The sequence below is a fragment of the Nyctereutes procyonoides genome, unplaced genomic scaffold, assembly GCF_905146905.1.
Source record: "Nyctereutes procyonoides isolate TBG_1078 unplaced genomic scaffold, NYPRO_anot_genome, whole genome shotgun sequence".
NCBI classification, from domain to species: domain Eukaryota; kingdom Metazoa; phylum Chordata; class Mammalia; order Carnivora; family Canidae; genus Nyctereutes; species Nyctereutes procyonoides.
Genome location: NW_026575034.1, coordinates 15,254,430 through 15,278,069, shown reverse-complemented (window position 1 = coordinate 15,278,069; position 23,640 = coordinate 15,254,430). Strand labels below are relative to the sequence as shown.

Here is a 23,640-nt window from a genome sequence, read left to right as displayed (position 1 = left end):
TCAAAAGAGTGATGATGAGCACCTTTTGGCCACATGGGGACCCGAGGGATGGTCATGGTGAGTGAGCCTTCTCAGTTCCCCTGAAGACTGATAGGGGAGATGTGGCTCCTCGCTGGGCTTCTTTCATCACAGATTGGCAGCCCACCTCCAACTGATGGATGTATCCACCCCAAAGTCACTCATTTGTACCTGCTGGGAAGCAGTTATGTTGACGGTCACAGCCAGAGAAAATAGCTCTGCCAGAGAAAATAGCTCTGCGGGGAAAGGAGGTCTTGAGGGATCTGGAGGTTACAGCTGACCCCTGGGGTCCTAAGAAGAGTTGATGTTGGCCTTTTCATTGGTTGAGGTTGTGGGGGGAGTAGACACAGAAGGAAGGAAGCTGTGAAGGGGGTCCTGGGAGGCCCTGACAGGTGTTCTGTTGTTGCCTCATTTCTCCACGCAAACCCAGGGGGGTGATTATTTTCCCCAATATTTACTAGATATTTATATTTTTTTCTCCATATAAATCGCCACTTAATGTAATTGAACTTTCCTTGGGGGCTTTGATAGACTGTTATTATAGATTTTTATAATGAAGTCTTTATAGGGACACCTGGGTGGCTCAGTGGTTGAACATCTGCCTTCGACTCAGGAGGTGGTCCTGGAATCAGGGGTCAAGTCCCACACTGGGTTCCCTGCGAGGAGCCTGCTTCTCCCTCTCTCTCTCTGTCTGTGTCTCTCATGAATAAATAAATAATTTTTAAAAGTCATTATATATTAAGAATATTAATCTCTGCTTATCTTAACATTAGTTGCATTTTTTCTAGACTGACCTTCTTCTCAGTTGTTAGCCCTTATCTGCCTCTTTATTTTACCAAAAAAAAAAAAAAAAAAAAGTCTGTGGTTTCCTTCTGCTCTCCACACCCAGAATCTAGTTCTTAAGTAGGATGACAAAAACAAAAACAAGAACTTAAGATACATGCCCAAAAGGAGAAGGAATAGTGTAGCACACCCCAGAGAACCCATTACCTGCTCAAACAATGATTAGTCCATGGTCAACCGTGTTTCGTGTTTACCTCCCATCTGACCCTCAGCACCCACCAGAAGATTCCTTTGTGTTTTGTTTTGTTTTTAAAGATTTTATTTATTTATTCATGAGAAACAGAGAGGGAGAGGCAGAGACACAGGCAGAGAGAGAAGCAGGCTCCCCGCGGGGAGCCTGATGCAGGACTCGATCCCAGGACCCCAGGATCATGCCCTCAGCCAAAGGCAGATGCTCAACCACTGAAGACTCCTTTGCAGTAAATCCCAGAGAGATCATTTCAGTACACATATCTCATTTGTAGCTCTTAAAGATGAAGATTCTTTTTAAAAACACAATTATATTACATGTAGATGAGAATTTAATAATTCCTTAGCATCCTCAGCCATCCGGTCCCATCTTCTTGATTGTTTTTTTAATTATACTTACAGTTTGTTGGAATCAAGTGAAATGAGTCCCATGCATTGTGATTGGGTGATACTGTCTTATGTCTTTTATTCCTTGGTGTTGAAGAAACCTATGGAGTTGCCCACAGACTGGATCCTGCCAGTTGCATCTTCATGGTGGCAGTTAACATGTTCCTCTAACCACTGCATTTCCTGAATGTTGGTGGGTAGATCTAGGACTGATGATGGTCTGTATCTCTGGGGGTCGGGGGCAGGGGAGACATTACATCTGGCTGTGTCTAATTTGTGGGGAGCTATTGGCCATTATTGCCCAGATACATTAATTCCTTAGGGGTTTCCAAATGGTTACACTCTAATTCACTCATTCTAAGAAATTCTAGTTTATCCTATCATGATTTAATTTTAGATTTTTTTCCCGTTATTTACCAGTTTTCAAAATGAGTGGGTTCCCTAACTTCCTCCAGAGGTGATTGGAGAGGTGTCGTGTTGAGTTTTGTTTTTTCTAGTATTATTATTATTAACTCACAGATTTAAATATATTTGGTGCATTTGGATCTATTGCCCTTGTTATTCTTATTGGCGCTTCATTTTTTCTGCTTTTAGCCAACAGAAGCCTCTTTGATAGGATCCTACCTAGTGGAAATTCATAGCTTATTGGCTTCTGGCAATAAGACACTCCAGACTCATCTTGCGTATTTTCTGCCTCATATCTAGAATCAACCATCTCTCCAGGGAGCCCTGATTCCTCTAGGGGGAAATGGTACTATTATTTATAGGCCATAATGCAGATGCTATGGGTATTGAGCACTATTTTTTTCCACCTCTGAGATTCATCCAACCCACAGTCACTGCTATCAGCAGCATTGCTGCCCATGAGGGCCGTCATGGCTGTCACCCCTACTGCCATGACCAGAGAGCCCTCCCCTTTCCTAAGCGTCCACCTTCCAGGCTCCATGACACCCTGGAGATGTTTCTTCTCCAGCGTGCTGGGGCACCTTCACTATGCCACTTGCTCCAAAGCATCTTCCTGCACTGGAAAGCACTCATGGGCCTCTTTGTATTCCCTCCTTCACTGTGCTGTCTCTTCTTCAACTGTTTGAAACCCAGGATGAGGGGATAGATTGTAACTTCTTAAAATCTCCTCCAACTTTGTTTCTGAGCTCCTGCCAAAGTCATTCCTATTTTCCCAGCTCATCCCTGAGCCGTCCCCTCCCATGCTTATACACGTTGCCAGCACACACTGGGAAGAGGTTAAGGAGGCACTGAACGTGCACAAAGGCATGTCCTGCAATGCTGGGCATCAAAGCTTCATCACAAACCTGTGAGCTAAGTGTTATGGTTTCTATTTTAGAGGGGAAGGAAAGTCAAATAAGAGAGCTGGAGCTGAACCAAGGTCTATCTTTCTCCAGAGCCCAGGCCAGCTTAGACTGCCTGAGGGCAGTACATCCCAGGAAGACTTGTGCTTAGATAGACCCACTTGGGAACTTTCTACAGCCAGCCTGCAAACTTGCAAAACTCTGCTTTTCTTACCCTTGGGTGGTACCCCATTGTCTTCAGTATTCACTCTACATTTTGTATGTTCTGGCCCTTGGCTTACCTCTCTAATACCCCACAGACATATTACTCTCCAACAATCTTCCTGAAAACGTGCTTGTTCTCCTGTTTCCAGCTCTTTGATATGCCTTCCACCCTCTTCACCTACTCTACCCCCTTGAAGAAGAAAATAAAACATCTCCTTTGACAAGCCCTTCCTAATTTGTACTTCCAGATAAGTCATACTCCTGTGGTACCCACAGAGTGCGATGCTATACTCTGGGGCTGGATTTTATTCATCCCTTTGAGCTTAGGGCCCGGCACAGTGCCTGGCCCAGGAAGAGTTGCTGGCAATGCTGGTGAATGCATATTTCAACAGATGAAAGAGTGGGTGGTACCTGCTATCTCACTCTTGGTCACATGGGTATAATGTTATCTTCTCTTAAATGGTCTTGACAATTTCTTATGGCCTCTTTCACTCTATACTTCAGTCCTGCATCTTTATTTTGTCCACAAGTTAAATTGTGCCATGGGCCCAGAAGATGCACTGGAAGGAAGCTCCTAATACATTACCTTGCACATAGTCAAGTCTCAATAATTATCAGTAGAATTGAATCATATGGGAGGGTTGCACAAAAGGAAGCTACCGTGGAAGTGTCTGGTGTGCAATTAGCAGAATCGCAGACAGACAGTTAAAGCAACTCTGATTTACAACAGAGTTTTAATAGGTTTTCTGTACAGATTTGCTGTCAACATGGATTGTTGGTTTGCGGCGGGGGTCGGGGGGGGGGGATCACCACCAAAAAACCAGGAAGTCACAATGGTCCTTGTGATACACAACGACCAAGCAGCATTTTGCCACTTCTGGTGTGATGGTCTCGGATTTCCAGCTTGGGCAGGGACTTAGTCATTGATGCTGAAGAGGAGTCAATGTAAAGCAAAAATACCTCGCACTAAATGTCTCGGACCCCCACACTTGGAACTGACACATACATACCCTCTCCGTTCCCTCCCTTGCGTGTCCCTCTTCTTACCTTCTCTTCTTCAAGCCTGGACCTACCCAGTATGAATGTCTGGCTCTGAAGTAGAAGATTCTAAAGAGGTTTATTTGGCTCTGCGACTCTTTTGGAAGGGCAGACTTCTCAGGGGCCAGCATTGCCACACTGGTCATTCATTCAGTAAACACGCATTAAGCACTAATTGTGTAGCGGGTGCTGGCAGCACGGTGGTGGGCAAGGCCTCAGTCCTCTCGAAGCACTCAGGAGAATGGAAGAGACAGGTGTTCTACAGATATGCACACAGAAGTGTGATTATAAATGGTGGTAAGTGATATGGAAAGAAGAATGGAGATCTGTCCACAAAAGGGTCTGGCACCACCGTCGTCATGAAGCCCTCTCTGATCCCTCCTGGCACTCCCCTGTCACCTGGAGCCATGCCTCTGTTGGCTCTTGGCCCACAGAGACTCTGGGTACACATGATCATAGCCCCTGAGGCAAGGGTTCATTCTTTCCTAGAATAGTGTGTACATCAGGTGCTCAATCAGTGTTTGGGGATGGAGGGAAGGGAATGAGCACTTTTACTGAGTCTCCCTTCCATCAGGTGAGGGCATCATAGACTTCCCTGGCACCCTAAGCGTGTGATGATGAAAGATCCTAAGGGTGTGATGAAGAATGACTTCAAAACTGCGGCTTTGTCCCCAGGAAGGAGGCATCTCTTCTCCAGAGGGTTGTAGAGGACGAACCATGCACAGGGCCTGGCCTGGCCTGGGGCAGGAGATGAGCACAGGTTACATCTCTGCCTCCCAGAAGTGTCCCCAGCATGGAGTCCTGCCCTGATGGAAGCAGCCTGCTCACCTAGCAGAGTAGATCTGAGTGAGGGCAGGGGCAGGACTCACATCCTGCTCATTTCTGAATCTTGGCCTGGGCACAGTGGAGTCGGGACTCTGGAAACATTTATGGTGAATGGCACTGGCTCAGGATCCTAATACGAAGAACAGGATTCTGCAGCCTCGTCGTTCTTGTTTGCTTCTTCCTTGGAGAAGAAGGGTGTGTTCTCCTCCCAGATTTGTTCCTAAAAATATAGTCTCTCAACTCCCTCCCTGCCATCTCCGAGGATTTCCCTCCTGAGGGGAAGGGAGGGAACCCTGGCCCCCTGTTCCCTGGGTGAGCACAGCTGGAGACCTTGTGAGGCACATCTCAACCCTCGGCCCCCTTTTGTTTCAGCCTGGCTGTGACGGACTGTTTGGCACAAGCAGCAGAGCCCACCACTATCTGGCACCTCCACTTTTCTGTCTGAGGGCTGTGGCTTCTGAAGGCCCTCGGCCAGCACCCAGCATAGCCTGGAGGTGTAGAAAGCTAGCACCCTGTGGGGAGCTTCACCTGCAGGGAGGTCTCCTGGAGACAGCCTCCAGGTCTCTCCAAAAGTCTGCATGGGGGCCAGGGCTCAGTTGCCCATGGGTGAGAGGCTCAGCAGCATGGGCACCCCTCACTCCTAGGTCTCTGTATCACTCTTTGCCCCTCACCCCCTTTATCTGGGGTTCCCTCCTGCTTTCAAGAGACTCCCAACTAAGACATTGGGGAAAGGGGGTGACTAACTGTTCAAATCAGTTTCTAGGAAACTTGTCAGGCAAGTCTCTTAAACTCTGGACTTTAGCTTCCTTACCCATGAAAGATGGAGAATAGCTTGTGGCTTGACTCACTTGGCCTCACATCTAGTTCCCCAAGGGCACCCCATTCTGCAGTCGCTCGTCCCGCCGACAGAGACCCACTCATCCATCATAGCTGAGGGATGACTCAACCTTCCCGACTCAGCTGCCTCCCCCCCCCCCAACTGGAAAGCACCTAAGTGTCCAACAGTTACGGAATGGTTAAGTAACGTTCGTTGTGTACCTTCGATAGAAATTGAGAACCCTTTTTAAAGTGATATTTCTGATGGCATAAGGAAAGGTAATGAGATTATATGCTATGATAAAACGCTATAGAGTGATGTGCACTGTGTGTGTGTGTGTGTGTGTGTGTAAAACAGAGAAAAACTGGTAAAAATATATAACGTGTTAACAGAGTTTATCTCCAAGCAGTAGGACTATTTTCTCTCTTTGTTGTTTTATATTTGCAAAGTTCACTTAAATGAGCCTGTTTCTCTTTTATAGCTAGAAATAAATCAACCCATTATTTAAAACAGAACAAAAATCCTGCTCAAATATCACCTCGTTTTGAATCTGTTTTCAGAGAGGCTGAGCCTCCATAGAGTGACCAAACTGTAGGACTTAACATATGCAAAATGATCCACCACGAAACTTTTTCCTAGCTCTACGTGGGAATGCAGAAGTGACCATGTTCTAGATGTTTTCATTAAAAAAAAAAAAAAGCCATTACGTAAAATTGAGACAACCTATAGTGTAGTGTGAACGCTACAGCCAGCTGGCCCAGGACCCACTGAGTCTCACTTTCTCACTCTGTGGTCTTGGTCAGGTTATATTACTTCTCTGGGTCGCATTTTCCTCATCTGGATAATGGGGATAATAATCGTACTTACTCATCGGATTGTTGGGAAGATTAAATGCGTTAATATGCTTCAAAAAAAAAAAGTGCCACACTTCCACACATGTACAAAGGAAGTCCAGTGCAACTGTGTGCTTTCTCTTATGATCATCATCATTGTTCATTTGAGAGAGAGTTCCCATGCTATGCTCCTTCAGGATAAACCTGCAGACAAATCCAGGATTAGTCCACTAGAGAACTGAGCCAGTCAGGACACAATTATGCCATGTTCACTTGCTGGCCACACCCAGAGCTTATTTCCACGGAGGCCACCACTTGGGAATTCAAGTGAACCAGTAGTCGATGTGGTACTTTTTAAGCAGCATTGGGACACTGCAAAAATAAATGACTGGCTGTTCAGGATTCAAAAATAAGAAAGATACTGACATGAAGGTCTAAGACCCACAGAGAATGAGATGAGGACAGGAAACTTCACTCAGGTGACACACAAAGATGGAAGCAAGTGAGGCGCAGAGGCCAAAGTGCATCCTGGGCCTCTCTTGCCCTCTCCTGCGTCTCCCCACACACTCCTCTGGTGCTCCCTCCACTCTGGAAGGGCACTCTGCCCTCAGGACTTGGTTCAGAACCACAGCAGGGGGCCTTAATCATATTGCATTGCAGTTTGTGTGTCTTTCCCCTCTGGACCCCAGCTAAAGCATCCTCCCAGCATTGCTTGAATGCTTCTTGTGTGCCTGGCCCTGTGCTGGGCTCTAAGTACCACCAAAGGTAACTGTCCTTCAGGAACCTACTGACCTTAGAAGAGAAGTCATTGTTTATCTCTGTATTCATAGCTTCTGGCTCAACCCCTGGCACCAGAGATGCCCATATAAGTTTAGGAATGAAAGAGACAGGAGTGCCAATTCCATCCTGGTTGTCCCGGGTTGCTTGTTGTACCATGGAACCATGTATGATTAGGCCATATTCCAGATCAAGTTCTGTGGTCTCCCCCAAGGTTGTTGTAAGTGCTTAGGTATATGGATGCACACAGGAGTACACACACGCACAACTGCTTAGAGTTATTCTTTATCAACTCTCAGGCTGGCACATCCATACCGTCTTCTGCTTGAGTAGGTCTCCTTTAAGACCAAGGAAATGGTTCTGGTTCTCAATATAAAGCAATAACAGGACATAGCATGGCAAAAGACAAACAACAATGACATATTGTTCCCCTGGACCCTCTGTGCCTGTGTGGTGTTTAAATTCCCATGACTTACTTGAGGCCTTCACCAATGTTTCGGTTCAGATTGCTTTGACTGCCCAAAGCCAGCCAATGGTGCATCCATCTCCCTCCTTGTTTACTAGTAATTGGAGGGCAGCTGAATCACGTGCTTGGCTGAACAATGAATAAATGTCCAGGGGCCATTTGCTTGGCAGCCTTCCAATTCTGCAGAGACTATAAAACTGACCAAAACAAAGACTCTGGTGGAAACTATAAGACTCGTAAAGACTGTAGATCTCCCTGTCAGCCCCCATCACAACACCAGCCTCTAAGTTCCTTTTTCTGGCTATGCTCCAAGGGCCGGATTTCAGACCCTGGTGACTAAATCACTTGTCAAGTAGAGGGGAGTGTGTTGAGACCCTGACAGTCTGCTGAGGCCACCATGGGCTGGCTCCCATGTTTCCCTGATGCTTTATATTATAGCTGCTGAAACAAGTATCCTTTTAGTTAAAAGTAATAAAACTCCTCTAGTTTAAGGGCTGGGATGGAAAGGTTTGGAATTTTGCATTTTCTTTTGGCAATCTCACAAGGAGGAAAAGTGAACCCATATGTTGTACCCAAGGGTGAGTATTAAGAACAGAACCTGCCCCTTAACCAAGAATGTCGTGGCAGGCAGAGTAATGGTCCCCTTAAAGACGACTGTAGCCGAATCTGTGAATATGTTACCTTACATGGCAAAGGTGAAATTTTGGTTGCTAATCAACCCAATATAGGGAGATTGTCCCAGACTGTCCAGATAAGCCTGGTGTAATCACAGGGTACTTAAAAGTAGGAGAAGCAGCAGAAGCAGCAGCTCAGTAATGCAGCATGAGAAGGACATGGCCCCCAACCCCACTGCTGGCTTTGAAAATGGAGAAAGGGGGCCACAAGCCAAAGGATGCAAGTAGCCTCGGGAACCTCAAGAAGGCAAGAAAATAGACTATCCCCTAGAGTCTTCAGAAAGGAGCGAGCACAGCCCTCCCAACACCTTATTTTAGCCAAGAGAGACCCATGTAGGACTTACAACCTACAGAACTGTAAGGATAAGTCTGTGTTGTTTCAAGCCACCGATTATCTGTTATTTGTTACCACAGCAATGGAAAACTAATACAAAAGCCCGTGGTGTAAAAACCCCCATCAGGGACCATGGAAAAACAATTTCCAGAGCAATTGCAGAGACAATCATTAAAATCATTAATGAGACCAGTGGACTTTCAGTGATGATTGTCCTAGTGGGAAAGCAGAAATGACCTTGCCAGGCATCCTTAAGTTATGAGGAAGCTTGGTCTTCTCATCTCAGCCCTGGAAACAAACACATAAACTATGTGCTTTCCTCCTGGGAACTTCGGTTCCCACTTGGGAATGAGCACATTTCGCACTTGTAGGGCTTTGAAGTGGTCCTTGCGCTTTGCCTCCTGTACAAATGATTCCGTAGGGCTCAACTACTATTGGGTAAATTACCACTGTCTCCATGGTGATAAAGGAAACTTGTGTGTCCCATAAAATCATGGATTTCCTCCCCCAGGAATCACTATATTTAGTTGGAATAATAGCAAATTCGGGTTGATTTTTTTTATAGATTATTTTTGCAGGAATTTTAGATTTACAGAAAAATTACAAAGGTAGTACAAAGAATTCCCCTATAACCGACATGCAGTTTCCCCCCTTATTAACATCTTATATTAGGAGGTACATTTAAAATTCATGAACTAGTATCTTATTAACTAAAGCATAGGATTTATTCAGATTTCCTTAGTTTTTATCTAACGTCCTTTGCTGATCCAGGACCCCATCTAGGACACCACATTACATTTAGTTATCGTACCTCCTTAGGTTTCTCTTGGCTGTGACTGTTTCTTAAACTTGTTTTTGATGACCTTGCAGTTTTGAGGAGTACTGATCAAGCATATTTTAGGATGCCCATCTACTGAAATCTCCTGATTAGTCTAGGCTCCTGGGTTTGGAAAGGAAGAACACTGAGGTAAATGCCATTTTCACCACTTCACCTCAAATGCCATGAGTTATGACTATGAGGTTGACCTTGATCACCTGGCTTAGCTAGTGTTTGTCAAGTTTCTACACTGTAGAAAGTTGCTCTTTCCCTCCTTTCCATATTGTACTCTTTGGAAGGAAGGCCCACATTTAAGAGGCAAAGGATTATGCTCCCCTTCCCTGAGGTCACAGAATCTATGTAAATTATGTGGAATTCTACAAAGGAGATTTCTCTCCTCTTCATCATTTACTAATTCAGTCGTTGATATCAGTATGGACTCATGGATATTGGTTTTGTGCTTTTGGTTATAATCCAATATTTATTTATTTTGTTGCTCAGATTGTGTTCTAGCTTCTTTCCTTTCTGGTTCCAGACTCATTTTGCAGATTCCCTTTCCAGGCCTAGAATTCACCATCTTTCCAAAAAGCTCTGGTTCCTTTTATTGGAGAATCATACTAGAAACCAAGATGCTAGGTATATATGTTCATTGCTACTTGAGGGCCATTACTTTTAGGACTTCTCAGCTAATAGAGTAAAAAACTAACCCAAGTATGTATAGTTGACCCTTGAACAGTGTAGGGGGTTAAGGGCACTGACCCCCTCACAGTCAAAAACATCTGTATATAACTTTTGACTCCCCCCCAGAACTTAACTACTAATAGCCTACTGTTGACTGGAAGCCATAAGAATAACATAGTCAATTAACATATATCTATATGTATTATATACTATATTCTTAAGTAAGATTGAAAATTGAAAATGTTATTAAGAATATCATAAGGAAAATACATTTACAGTACTCTAGGTATATTTATTGGGAAAAAAATCCATATATAGATGTACCAGGCTGGGCTGGGACAGGGACAAGGAGATGATAGTGGGCCTGGCTCCGAGATGGCGATGTTTTATAGTCTAGTGGCCTCAGCTCAGCAGTGGCAGTCACTAGGCACACCTGTGGGGTGTGACAGCAGCCTGGAGGCACAGTATAGCCACTCCACTCCATCTGCCTGGAGGTATACCTGGCCTGTGACCATTGGCAGCTGTGGCTACCTCTGCGTACACCAGCCCTCAGGAGGCCAAGGGGCTGGGGCACTGCCACAGAAGAGGGGTCCCTACCCAGCCCAAGAGTGTCTGAGGTCTGTGGCCAACCCAGTACAGCCCTGAAGCCTGAATGATTCAGTGCAGGGATGCAACGGGTATGGGGATCCAAGCACAGTGCCATTCCTGCCCTCTGAGCACGTTCCTCCTCTTCAGCCCAGCCTCCTACCTGCCAGCCCTGGGTGCTGGCATATGGGTGAGCTACAGCCCTGCCCAGATCTAGGGCACGTAGGGGTTTCTGACAGCCTTGGGGAGCCTCTCCAGCTATTCAGAGAGCAGCAGGTGCAGCCTCTTTACCAGCTGCCTTTGATTTGGTAAAGACTGGGGTGAGCCCTTGTAAATAAATGCCTTGTGGCTTTTGCTGTCAACTCAAAAACAAAATGCATAAAAGTGGAGTCATGCAGTTCAAACCTGTGCGGTTCAGGCTCATCTGTACTCCTGCCTCGCAATATTTCCATATATAACCATCTGTTTCTATATTAAGCTAATCAAGAGGGTTTACTGATATCTCCACCTCTAATCCATTACCATGTAGATCATCTTCACCTTTTTCCCTGCTTGTCTCCCCCTCCCACTCCAATGGTGAGAAACTTGGCTCCTACCATCTACCATCCGTTTCCTTAATTGTTCGATACCAGTGTGCATGTTTGGCAGTATCAGAATTGTTGACCTCCACCCCTATGAGAAATAACTATCAACTAGACTACATGCTAATGTTCAGTTCCTTCTAACTTTGATTTCAGAGACACCACTCATTTCCAATAATACTTAGGTCAGCACCGTCCCGCTAACCCCCTTCAGTGAGATGGTCTCATACGTTTGTAATACTGTTGGGTTCTATCATCACAGTCTGCGTCCCATGCTTGGAGCCCCCAACCTCCTAAATGATTTTTTTAATTTGCTTACCTTGAGGTTTGCTCCCCATGCTATAAAAGTTCTGCGGGCTTGACAAATGCATAAATCATGTATCTATCATTATAGTATCATAGTTTCACCTTCTTAAAAATTTTCAGTACTTTGCCTATTCAGACCTGCCCCCAAACCCCTGGCAACCACTGATCTTTTCACTACCTTTACTGAATGTCATATCATTGGAATCATACATTGTGTTGCCTTTTCAGAGTAGTCTCTTAGGAATCATGTATTTCAAGTTCTTCATGTCTCTTCATGGCTTTATTGCTCATTTTTAAAAATCACTGAATAATATTTCACCATGTGGATATATCACAGTTGATCTATTTGCCTATTGAAGTATGCCTTGGTTGCTTCAAGTTTTTGGCAATTATGAATAAAACCGCTATAAACATTCACATGCAGGGTTTTGTGTGAGTATATGTTTTCAAATCAAGTGAATACGAGGAATACCAGTTGCTGGATTATATGATAAAACTATAGCTTTGTAAGAAACTATCACGTGGTCTTCCAAGATGGCTATATTATTTGGCATTCCCACCAGCAATGAATGAGAGTTCTTGGATGTGGCTTCACATCTTTGCCAGCATTTGGTATTATCAAGTTTGGGGGATTTTAATCATGCTAATAAATGTGGTGGTATCTCATTGTTTTGTCATTCCATAATGACAAATGATGTTGAACCTTTCTTCATGTTCTTTTTTGCCATCTCTACATCTTCTTTGGTGACGTCTGTTTAGAGCTTCCCATTTTGATTTGTTTTCTTAGTCCATTTTTAAAGTTTTTTTGATGTTTTGCATATAAATCTTTTATCCAATCTATGTTTTGCAAATATTTTCTCTCAGTCTATGACTTGTTTTTTTATTCACTTAATACCTTTTGCAAAAAGTCAAAATTTTAGTGAAATCTGGCCTATCCATTTTTCTTTCATGGATTGTCCTTTTGTGTTGTATGTTAAAAGTCACTGCCAAACCCTGCGTCACATGGGTTTTTCTCTATTTTTTATAGAAATTTTTTAGTATTGTGTCTTATTCTTAGGCCTGTGATCATTTTGAGTTCAATTTTGTAGAAAATGTGTGGCTTATATCTAGATTCACTTTTTACATGTGGATGCCCAGTTGTTCTCATACCATACGTTGATAAGACTATCCATTCTGCATTGAATCACCTTTGCTCCCTTGTCAAAGATGAGTTGAATATTTGTGTGTGTGTGAATCTGTTTCTGGGTTCTCAATTCTGTTCCAGTATACTCTTTTGCCAATGTCAAACTGTATTAATTACTGTAGTTTTATAGTAAGTCTTAAGGTTTGGTAGGGTCAGTCCTCCAACTTTGTCAGTTTTCTTCAGTATTGTGCTGGGTACTGTGGGTCTTTTGTCTTACTTGTAAGCTTGAGAATCAGGCTATTGTATAACCACAAAATAGCATGCTGTGATTTTGAGTGGGATTGTATTTAATCTACGGAGGAAGTTGGGAAGAATTGACACCTCAACAAAATCAAGTTTTATAATTCATGAATACTTCATTTACCTAAATCTTCTTTGATTTTTTTTACATCGAATCTTATCATTTTCTGCATATCCATTCTGTATGTATTTTGTTAGATTTGTATCTAAGAATTGCATTTTGGGGTGTTACTATAAATAATATTGTGTTTTTAATTTCAAATTCCAATCATTCATTGCTGGCATATAGGAAGGCAAAGGACATGTATATTTTTTTTTACCTTGTATCTCTAACCTTGCTATAATTGCTTATTAGTTCTAGGAGTTTGGAGTTTTTTGTTCTATTTTGGTCAATTAGTTGGCATTTTCTACACAGATAACCATGTCATCTGCAAAGACAGTTTTATTTCTTTGTTCCCAATTTCTATACCTTTTATTTCTTTTTTTAAAAAGATTTTATTTATTCATGAGAGACACAGAGAGACATAGGCAGAGGGAGAAGCAGGCTCCCTACAGGGAGCCTGATGTGGGACTCGATCCCAGGACCCTGGGATCACGACCTGAGCCAAAGGCAGATGCTCACTCACTGAGGCACCCAGGTGCCCCTATTTCCTTTTCTTGTGTTATGGCACTAACTAGGATTTTTAGTATGGTTTTGAATAGTCATGGTGAGAGGAGACATCTCTGCCTTGTTCCCAGTCTTAGGAGGAAAGCATTCAGATCCACACCATTAAGTATGATGTTAGGTGTAATTTTTTGATTGATGTTCTTTCAGGTTGATTCTTCACATAGACAAAAACTGTAGGGGTTTACTGACCAGATCATTGTCAAGTGAGTTGTCTCTTGCTGCCCAGAACGTCTGTGGGGGCCCTTGGTCCATTTAGGAATTAGGGGAGTAGCTTTCAGAAGGACCAGAGATTAATCATCAGAGTCTTGATATGGATCTAGAGCAGCCCAAATATCTCACTGGTGCCCACTTGCACTGAAGGGGAAAGAACGTCCTAGCTATTCTCTTGCCTTCCCTTGGTATGTTTAGTTTGGTTTGGTGGTTGTTTTGTCTTGTAGACACAGGGAGCATGGTCCAGGGAGTGCTGAGGAACAGATGAATTCATGACCCCTGACCCTCTGGACCACACCTACCTATTTGCTCCTCCGTCCGTAGCCCTCCCTTCCCACCTGCATTCCCAGTGCTCAGGCATAATCATCACTCTCAACACCTACCCTGTTTTTACTCACCTTGATGGTATTTTTTTTACACTTGTATCAGAGAAAAATCTATAGTTTTCAAAGTCCATCTCAAATCCTCCCCAGTCTTGCATCCAGAGCTACCTCTGTTCTGCCTGAAGTCCCACAGCCCTGTAGGAGCTCACATGGTTCTCTCTCTGTGCAGCATCCTGAATGTTGTGTTTATATGTCTGCCCCTCCCACCATCTGTGAGCAGAGTGAGGCAGATCCCTGTCTATTTCCCAGGCCTATATTCCCAATGCTGGCATGAGGTCAGCTTCAGAAGAGGTGCCTAGTGATGTTTACTAGTTGAATGAATGAAATTACTGGCTTTGCATAAATGGACCCTTTTGTAATTTGCGAAACCTCTGTCTGTCCTTCTCTCCATTCTTTTTGTCCCTGTGGTATTCTTTGGATCCCTGTATGTATTCTGAAGTATAAGAGATGCCTGCAGCTATTCCATTTCTCATGGAAAAAAGGAAAAGAAAATTATCATTCGTTGTAGACCTATGCTATTCATCTATCAACTTTATAATCCTGGTGTCCTGTGTATTAATTAGGGTGTTTGAGCTCTAAGCCCCAGAATATGCCAACTCCACTAGCTTAAACAATAAGGGAGGGATCCCTGGGTGGCTCAGCAGTTTAGCACCTGCCTTTGGCCCAGGGCATGATCCTGGAGTCCCGGGATCGAGTTCCACGTGAGGCTCCCTGCATGGAGTCTGCTTCTCCCCCTGCCTGTATCTCTGCCTCTATGTCTTTCATGAATAAATAAAATCTTTTTTAAAAAAATAAGGGAGCTGATTATATCTCTTATAACAGGACACATAAAGCTGGAGTGGTTCCAGGGATGGTGGCCCAACAGTATCAACAAGAACCCCTGTTTTTTTCTCTACCAATCCTAGCATATTAGTTTCTTCTTTGGATTTGGGCTAGCTCACCTCATGACCACAAAATGGCTGCAGCAAACCCAGGCATAGCATCCCGACATAATAATGATGAGAAGGAAAAAGATACCTTTTCTTCTTTGGGCCTTCCTTTAAAATGAAGGAAAACTATTAGAGGCTTCTAGAAATTTTCTCTCACAGCTCATTGTATCACAGGGCAGTGCTTGATTCAGTCACTACCAAGGGAATTAGGATGATCATGATTAGCTTAAACCAATCAGGATCTCCCCTCGAACTTAGGAGGGAGAAGTGTACACCGAAACAAACTGAAGGGTCTTTGAGCAGGAAAAAAGAGTAAAATAAATATTAGTTAGGAAGCCAGCAGTGTCAGCTACAACATTGTTTTGTAGAGAACTGTTTTAGACTGAGTTTCAGGGAGGTTAAATTGCTTCCTTAAGGTCCCACCGCTGATAAAAATAGAAGTTGGATTCAAATCCATCTCTTTTCAACTCCAAAGCCCATCCTTGTACTTTCTCTGTGGCGCAGCTGGACCCAGAGTCAGCCTGCATTTCCCGGAAAAGCCAAAGCCCCCTTTCTGATGGCAAGCACTTCAGGCAGGAGTTGAGGCAATCACCCTGCTTTCCCGAGCTCGACCTTCAGCTGGGCATTTAATCTGTTTATTAAGTTATGACTAATGGCACTGCGAGACACCAAGGGCTGCACATTCAGACCTAGTTTTAGATTGTTAGTGGAGGTTCAAGGGATAAACATCATATTCCTATTCTGTGCCGAGAAAATTCAATTGCAGCTCTTTTCTCTTTCAGAGCACAGGGATTGGCGTGGGGCTTCTGCTGGGTCCTGCTTGGGTTTAATAGAAATGAAGCCTCCAAAGCAGGCGGGCTGTTTTGGGAAAGTGGCCACTAATGCGGCCCCATGGGGCGGGGGCCAGGCCCGAACTGGGCAGTTTGCATATTCACTTTTACAAACAGTTGGCTCAGAGTCAGCAGTTAATGGGATGGGAATGATGTTCCTGTACCAAATCATTTCCTGAAAAAAAAAAAAAAAACACATTTCCAATTGCAAACATATCTCAGCCTTTCTTCTAGGGTTTGTTATGTCTCTGTGAGTGAATTAAAGAGGCAGGGTAGAGGGGAGTGTTTCTGACTGGGGGTTTTTCATCTGAAAACATTTTAACAATGATGTACACATAAAAAAGATCCTGTTCAGACCCACCTTTAGGAGGCCTTGCTGCAAATATTACATTTCAAGTCACATTTTAGAGGTGTAAATATCTCCATAGTCGCAAATTGGCTCTGGCCGCATGCACAACAGTCTTGGAACAGATGCGGCTTTTCTCTGCTTACAAAGTATAAGCACACACATGTGCACACAGGGTCAGGCCAAAATTTATCCCCCGCCCCCCTTCCAAGAACAAGCTGGAATCTTTCTTTACATCCTCTGCACTGCTTTGGCAGACTCTGGCTCAATTCATAACCTGTATAGTTGAACGGTGGTCTTAACGGTTTGGGTTATTCATTTACTCAACAAATAGTTTTTTAATTTTTTAAAGAGATATTTGTTTTAGTGCATGTGAGCAGTGGGGAGAGGCAGAAGAGGAGGAAGAAGAGGAGAGAGAGAGAGAGAGAGAGAGAGAGAGAGAGAGAGAGGCAGACTCCCTGCTGACACAGGGAGCATAACTGAGGGCATGATCTCATAACTGAGATCGTGCCCTGAGCCCAAATTTCGATTCAGAAATTCAACTGACTGAGCCACTCAGGTGCCCCACATAATATATTTACACAATTCTTACCAAGTACCCAGCACTCTTCTAAGTGCTTAATATATATTAACTCATTTAACCTCACCAACCCTAGGAGGTAAGGTAATATTATCACTCCCATTTTGCAGTTGGGAAAACTGAGGTATAAGAAGTTAATGAACTTGACTGAGGTCACAGAGCTCCTCTTTGGGGATCTAATAGTGAACAAAATAGAAAAAGTGCCAGTCTTCCTACAGTTTATTTTCTGGCACGGGGGAATAGACAACAGACATATGATTAATAGTTATTTCAGGGATGCCTGGGTGGCTCAGCAGTTGAGCGCCTGCCTTCGACTCAGGACGTGATCTTGGAGTTCCGGAATTAAGCCCTGCATCGGGCTCTGCTTGGAGCCTGCTTCTCCTCCCTCTGCCTGTGTCTCTGCCTCTCTCTGTGTCTCTTGTGAATAAATAAATAAAATCTTTTAAAAAATTGTTATTTCAGATTGTGATGAGTGTTCTGAAGAAAATATAACATGGGAGCGAGCAGGGGGCTAATCAGAAGGCCTTGTAGGTGTGAGGAGTTGAAGCTTTATTCTGATTGTAATGGGAAGCTAAGGAGAGCCTAAAGCAGAAGAATGTATGATGCTATTTACATCCTTCTAGATCATCCTGACTCTGCAGTGGGAAGGAGACAGGGGTGGGGAAGATGCATCGGAAAGCAGTAGACTGGTTAGAAGGTGATTCTGGTTGTCCAGGTGAAAGATAATGGTGGCCTGACCCAGGATGTGGTGGTGAAGATGGTGAGAAGTGGTTGGCACTGGATCCTGGTTTAGAGGTGGAGCCCGCAAAACTTGACAATGTATTAGATGCAAAACATGAGGAAGAAGAAGTTAAGGGTGGTTTTTTTGGATTTTGGCTTAAACCATTATATAAATGGTGGTGCCATTTCCTGAAGAAGAGAAGAACCGGGGAATGACAGTCTTGTTTTAAGTGATGTTATGGTGGGGGTGAGGGTGTTGACAATCATTATGTTTCGGATGTATACATTTGAGGTCTCTATTAAAGGACAAACAAGGAGACATCAGGTAAGCCTGGAGCTCAGGGTCAGGCCGAGTCTAGAGATTTAAATGTGGACATCATCAGCCTTTGGGTATATGGACTCAACCAGGACAACACCATCCAATTGAGTTTCTGGTAATGATGGACAGCATTACATCTGTGGTGTCCAGCCTGGTAGCCACGAGCCACCTGTGGGTCAGTGAACACTTGCAGTGTGGTTGGTACAACTGAGAAACCGAATTTTTAATTCATTTAAATGTGCATAGCCTCATGCGTCTGGAGGCTACTGTACTGATAATGCAGACCGGAGGTGGACTGTCAGTAGAGAAGGATCTGGGCAGGAGCTGGCATCTTTACCAGCCAGTACACCCAGCCTCGCACCCCCATTTAAGAGTGACATACCTCCACTGCCCAGTGCTTGCACAGCAGTGCTTGTTCTGGGGTGGAAATCTTGCCGCTTTGGGAGAAACAGCCTGGAAAAGAAAGCAGACTGCTAGTCTGAAGAGGAATCGTGGAAGAAATTGTAGGAGTCTAATGCAACCACAGGAGTCCATTGTTTTCCACTAGAAAGCAAATGCGACCCTCTGCTTATTAGAATCATTTCAGCCTTGAAGGTGTGGCTTTTATTTTTCAGCCATGCTTCATGGGGAGAATGGCAGAGAGTGGTGGGTGTCTGTGAATTTGCAGATTCAAGACCGTGACTGGCTGATATCCCATGTGAATGTCAAGAGCCCACAGCGACGGGACTAAATACCAGCTTCATAATGCAAGTTGTGTCTCTTTAGGGTAGAGTGTGTTTCACTCTCTTTGTTAGGCAATCTCGTTCCCAGTCCAACTGCAAACATCAGTGAGTTTGCTAATATGAAAGGACTCTTTGTAAGTGGCTGCCTTGGGCTCAAGAGTTCTTGCAAGTATATGCTGGCAGTCGAGGAGGCCAGAGTCCATAAAAAAATAAATAAATAAAATTGGAAAGATGGGACATTGCTTCTATTAAGGTTGATGGCTGCTGCCATATTAGCTCTTTGAGAGCCCTTGGTGACCAGTGCCTTCAGAAAAAAATGGTCTTTCTGTGCTTAATTGGTGAAAAGTAATTATCCAAACTGGAAGTGAATGGAGGTGAGGAGATTTCAGTCACTGATTTTAGAGGGAGGTGATCCAAGGTCAGTGCCCAGCAAGTGCCCGTCACACAGTGGTTTTGTGGTAGGGATTTGTTTTTCACTAAGGCTTCATTTCCGGGGGGCGGGAGGGAGCACATAGAGGGGAGCGGGCTGGAAGTCTTTAGTGGCCATTGACCTCTTTTTGTTTTTTCTTTGAGGAAAGTGGAATGGTAGATTTCTAGGATTTGAAAACAGTGAAAGGACTCGCTGGCCGGCCAGTGGAGCTCTTGACGTTCAGTTGAGGAAGTGGACCTACAAGGGGAGGCCCCCGACTCATTAGGGCTGAAGGACAGGACCGGAGCCCAGAAAGAGGCTGGACTGAGGCATTCTCGAGAACAGCAGGCTGGGGTGGGGTGGAGTGAGAAGAGATTATCCTCATCAGAAAAATACTCAGGGAAGCCAAACAAGGAGAGAAGGCGGAGGAGGGTTGCTCCAAGGATGGCAATGGCTACAATGGAAATGTAGCCTTGGCTTTGGTGACCTTGTTCACCCCAGTGGTTATTAGGCACCCAACATGCACCGGACAGCAAGCCCTGGAAGGGGAGGGGCAGGCAGGGATCTGAGAGGGCAGGTGTTTATCCTGAGCTCATGTCTGGGAACAAGCAGCGGCCCCTCTGTGTCCCCCAGAGAAGAGAGTGAGGTGATAGTTGGAAGAGGGGCCATGAAGGGGCCTGCTCCGTCCTCTTCACAGGGAGAGGCAGGGAATCTCCTACAGGCTGAGTAACAGCTGTCACACGTAAACTCAGTGGTTTCAGGAATGGCAATCTCCAATACGCTTGTCATCCATGGGCACAGTGTGACCCTGCCTCTGTTCTCCCTGCAGTATCAGAGCTTCAGGAGGAAGGCATGAACGCCATCAACCTGCCCCTCAGCCCGATCCCCTTCGAGCTGGACCCGGAGGACACCATGCTGGGTAACTGGGTCTCTTGTTCTCTGGCTTAGCCTCATGCCTTCCAGCGGAGCCACCCCCACTGACTGCCTTTTTCTTTTAAAGAGGAGAATGAAGTGCGGACGATGGTGGACCCAAACTCCCGCAGTGACCCCAAACTGCAAGAACTGATGAAGGTAAGAAGAAATTAGCCTGCCCCAGGTTCAACCAGCATCTGTAGAGCCCCTGCTCTGGGTGGCCTGCACCGAAGCCACTGCCAAGTGAACTGGGAGTCCCGGGCAGTCATGGTCCCGCAGGTGGACATCTCAAATTTAGCAAAGATGGGACATGGGCGCTGCCCCACAAATGGTGTTGGTCACAAGCGCCGAAGAAGTGAGCACAGATGAGCTCACATGTGCCGGATCTTAAAGTTCAGTCTTCCCACTGCTTTTCTCAGGGAACCTCGAAGGCATCCTGCAAGTGGGACTTCGTATCCTCCCCACTTACTGATGAGGCAAATGAGTCTTAGAAAAGCCAGTGGTTTGTGTTTGGTCACAGCTGAGGAGAGGAGATGGAATTCAAGCAGAAGTAGATGAGATTAAATGAAGTAGTGTACGTTGTGCCTGCCACAGGGGCTGGCGGGTACTCATCCCCTGCAAAATGTCCATGCCATCCCCCTTTGGATTCCTCATCCTCTGTTTTTCTTCTTCAGCTTCTCCAAGCTGCCCTCAAAACAAGACAGAAAGGCACTGGATGCCAGAGTGGTTCATTCAAAATGTGAACCGGATCCATCATTTTCCTACTCAAACCCTGTGTATAGATTCCTACCAACTGAAGGTTGAGGCCCATGCTCCTGAGGGTGGTGGTATTTGGGGTCTCATGCTCTAGCTGCCTCTCTAGCTGTCCCTATTAGAGTCTGATGACTGGTCACCACTACTCAAACCCTTTTATCTCCTTCACTAAATGGTGAGGTGCTCAGGAGACTCTTTTTTTACCATTGTACCCCCAGGATCCAGCACAGAATGTGACATGAAGCAGCTATTCCTAAATGCTGGATGGGTGGGGATAGATGGCTGGAGGGAGGGAGGGAGAGTAAGGGTAGGGAGGGAAGATCCTATGGACAGTAGAACAATGTAGAACAATGTACTGTGAAGGCTCCAGGCTCCACCCAGGTGTGGGAACCCAGCCCAGCTACTGCCCCTGTTATAAAGGGAATCTGTTTATACTCAAAGGAATCAAAGCAAAAGGTGATGTTCCGTGTGACTCCTCAGGCAACTATTCCAAAATTGTGGGTAGTTGCCTGAGGCCTGTCCTCAGGGGAGGGGACAGAGCCCAAAGATCCCAGAGGAACCTTCTTATGCTGAGGGAATTGCTCTGTATCTTGGTTGTGGTGGTTACATAAAGGACCAAAACTCACCAAACCGTATCTTTAATATCAGTTAATTTTACTGTATATAAATAATATAATAAGCAAATGAGCTGAAAAAATTTAAAACAGAGAGCAATGGACTTGGACCAGCTACAGTTTCCTTATCTGAAAAAATGAAGCGAATGATCCATCCCTCTCAGAGGTAATGTGCAGATTAACTCTATGAGATGCCCCATGGAATGGCTCCGCTCGGTGCTTGGTGCAGAGGGTGCTCAGGTAATGGCAGCCGCTAAGAGAGACATGAGAGAGGAGACCACACTGGCCCCACGGACAGGTAGCTTGGGGCCAGGAGATCAGTCTCTTAGAGGGGGATGGAGAGTTTGGTTCCTGTGTCTGTCCATGATCCACGATGTGACCTTGGCAAATATGTTCACTTCTGTGCGTGATCTCCCCTCCTGAGCATGGGGGTGACGGTAACCACCTGGCTGAGTGTCATGATGGGGGAGAGCTTTATTCATTCATAAGATGTACCTCCACCAATCATTTGGCCTTTGCCATACGTAATTCTTTTCTGCTGAGCTGGGAAGTATCTTCCTCCTCCATTTTGGAGGTGGGCAATCAGAGGCTCAGAGCAGAAACTGGCCTGACTTAGATTCATAGATTGTGGAGGTACATGCACAGAGCCTCCTAGATGACAGAGCTACACAAATCAGTTAGTGGGTAACTAACCCCAGTTTATAGAACTCCATACCGTTGCCTGGTACATCCCTTACCCCAAACACCACATGAATGTAGCTTGCCATTGGGGTAAGGGATGGTAAGGGGCCACAAGATATTAACAGGGATGCTGTTAACAGGTGTCACCAGCACTGGAAGCTCTTGCACCAGAAAAAGAACAGGGTCCCCAGGGCTCACACCATGTTGTGACCACATACTGAATCACAGGGGCCAGTTCTGCTTTCCAAATCGGAAGCTCATTTAGATTTTAACTGTCCAGGATAAGAAAGCTAATCTATAAGAAAATACGCATGACTTTTCTCTTATTCGGTCTCTCTCCCTGGTAGGTATTAATTGACTGGATTAATGACGTGCTTGTCGGAGAAAGAATCATTGTCAAAGACCTGGCTGAAGATTTATATGACGGACAAGTCCTGCAGAAGCTCTTTGGTGAGAAGGGGGTTGAGTGTTGCGGTGGAGATCTTTGGCCTGCAGGTCGATGGCTCACCGACTCCCAGTTAGGGGCTTGTTCTCAGTTTACAGCAGCTCGCGTGCAATGGACTGTAGATGTGTAGAGTGTGGGATGCACACCAGTGGGGCGTAGAGGTGTCCTTCTGGAATCTGTTTTACACGAATGAATGGCAGAGGGAGTTCAATGACCACATGGGGCTGTTGCTCCTAGCAGTCTAAGGCCATCAGCTGGGGAGATGAAAAGACTCCAGTGGATACTGGAAAACATACCTTACCCTCTCCAGAAAGTTGTGTACTTGTGGCCTCTGTAGGTATATTTATGTGTGTGTGTGGGGGGGTAAGTTATGTTTGTATACCTGTCACCTGTGGGCATGTGTGTGTATGAGTGTGTGTTTGTGTTCATGGATGTGTACTTCTGTGATCCGTGGACCTGTGTGTATGGGTTCCTCTGTGTACCCTCTCTAGGTCAGGTGCAAGTATGTGGGAGCCTGTGCCTCTGTGATGTTCAGCCTCTGCGTGTCTAGGTGTGTTATGTCTGGGAAAGTGTGTGTCCATTCAGTGTTCCCATGAAAAATATAAGGCCTCCGGGGAAAGAAAGGCGAATTCAGGGGTGATCTCGGTGTTGAAAGGCCAAATTCAACCTGAATTAATTTGGACTTTCCTCAACTGCTCCCCATTTTCTCTCATCCCAAACCTCTGCTCCAGATTCTAGACTTTCATTCCTAGCTGTCCACTCAGCTGTGTGCACCTCACACAAAGCTCATCTACTTTTCCCAAGATACTCCTTGACCTCTGAGTTAATAGAACCTTCTCCCTCTTTCTTGCCACCTCCAGAGAGGTGGGAGGCCTCCAGGGTGTATTTCTTCTTGCACCCATTGTCTCCCTGCCACCTTCCCTTGCCGGCACTACTGAAACAGCTTCCGACCTCGCCTCTTTGCCTCCCCTCTCCCTGGCCCCAGCCCACTCGCACGGCACCAGCAGAGGAGCCT

At 45.2% G+C, this 23,640-nt stretch overlaps 1 protein-coding gene across 1 annotated transcript in view; it reads left to right on the top strand.

Annotated features, from left to right (window-relative positions):
• Positions 1-23,640, top strand: part of PARVA (parvin alpha) — a 166,501-nt gene that overhangs the window by 79,051 nt on the left and 63,810 nt on the right. The window contains exons 2-4 of the mRNA XM_055317680.1: positions 20,050-20,139; positions 20,221-20,291; positions 22,528-22,630. Coding sequence (XP_055173655.1) covers positions 20,050-20,139; positions 20,221-20,291; positions 22,528-22,630 — 264 coding nt within the window. The remainder of the gene's footprint in view (positions 1-20,049; positions 20,140-20,220; positions 20,292-22,527; positions 22,631-23,640) is intronic.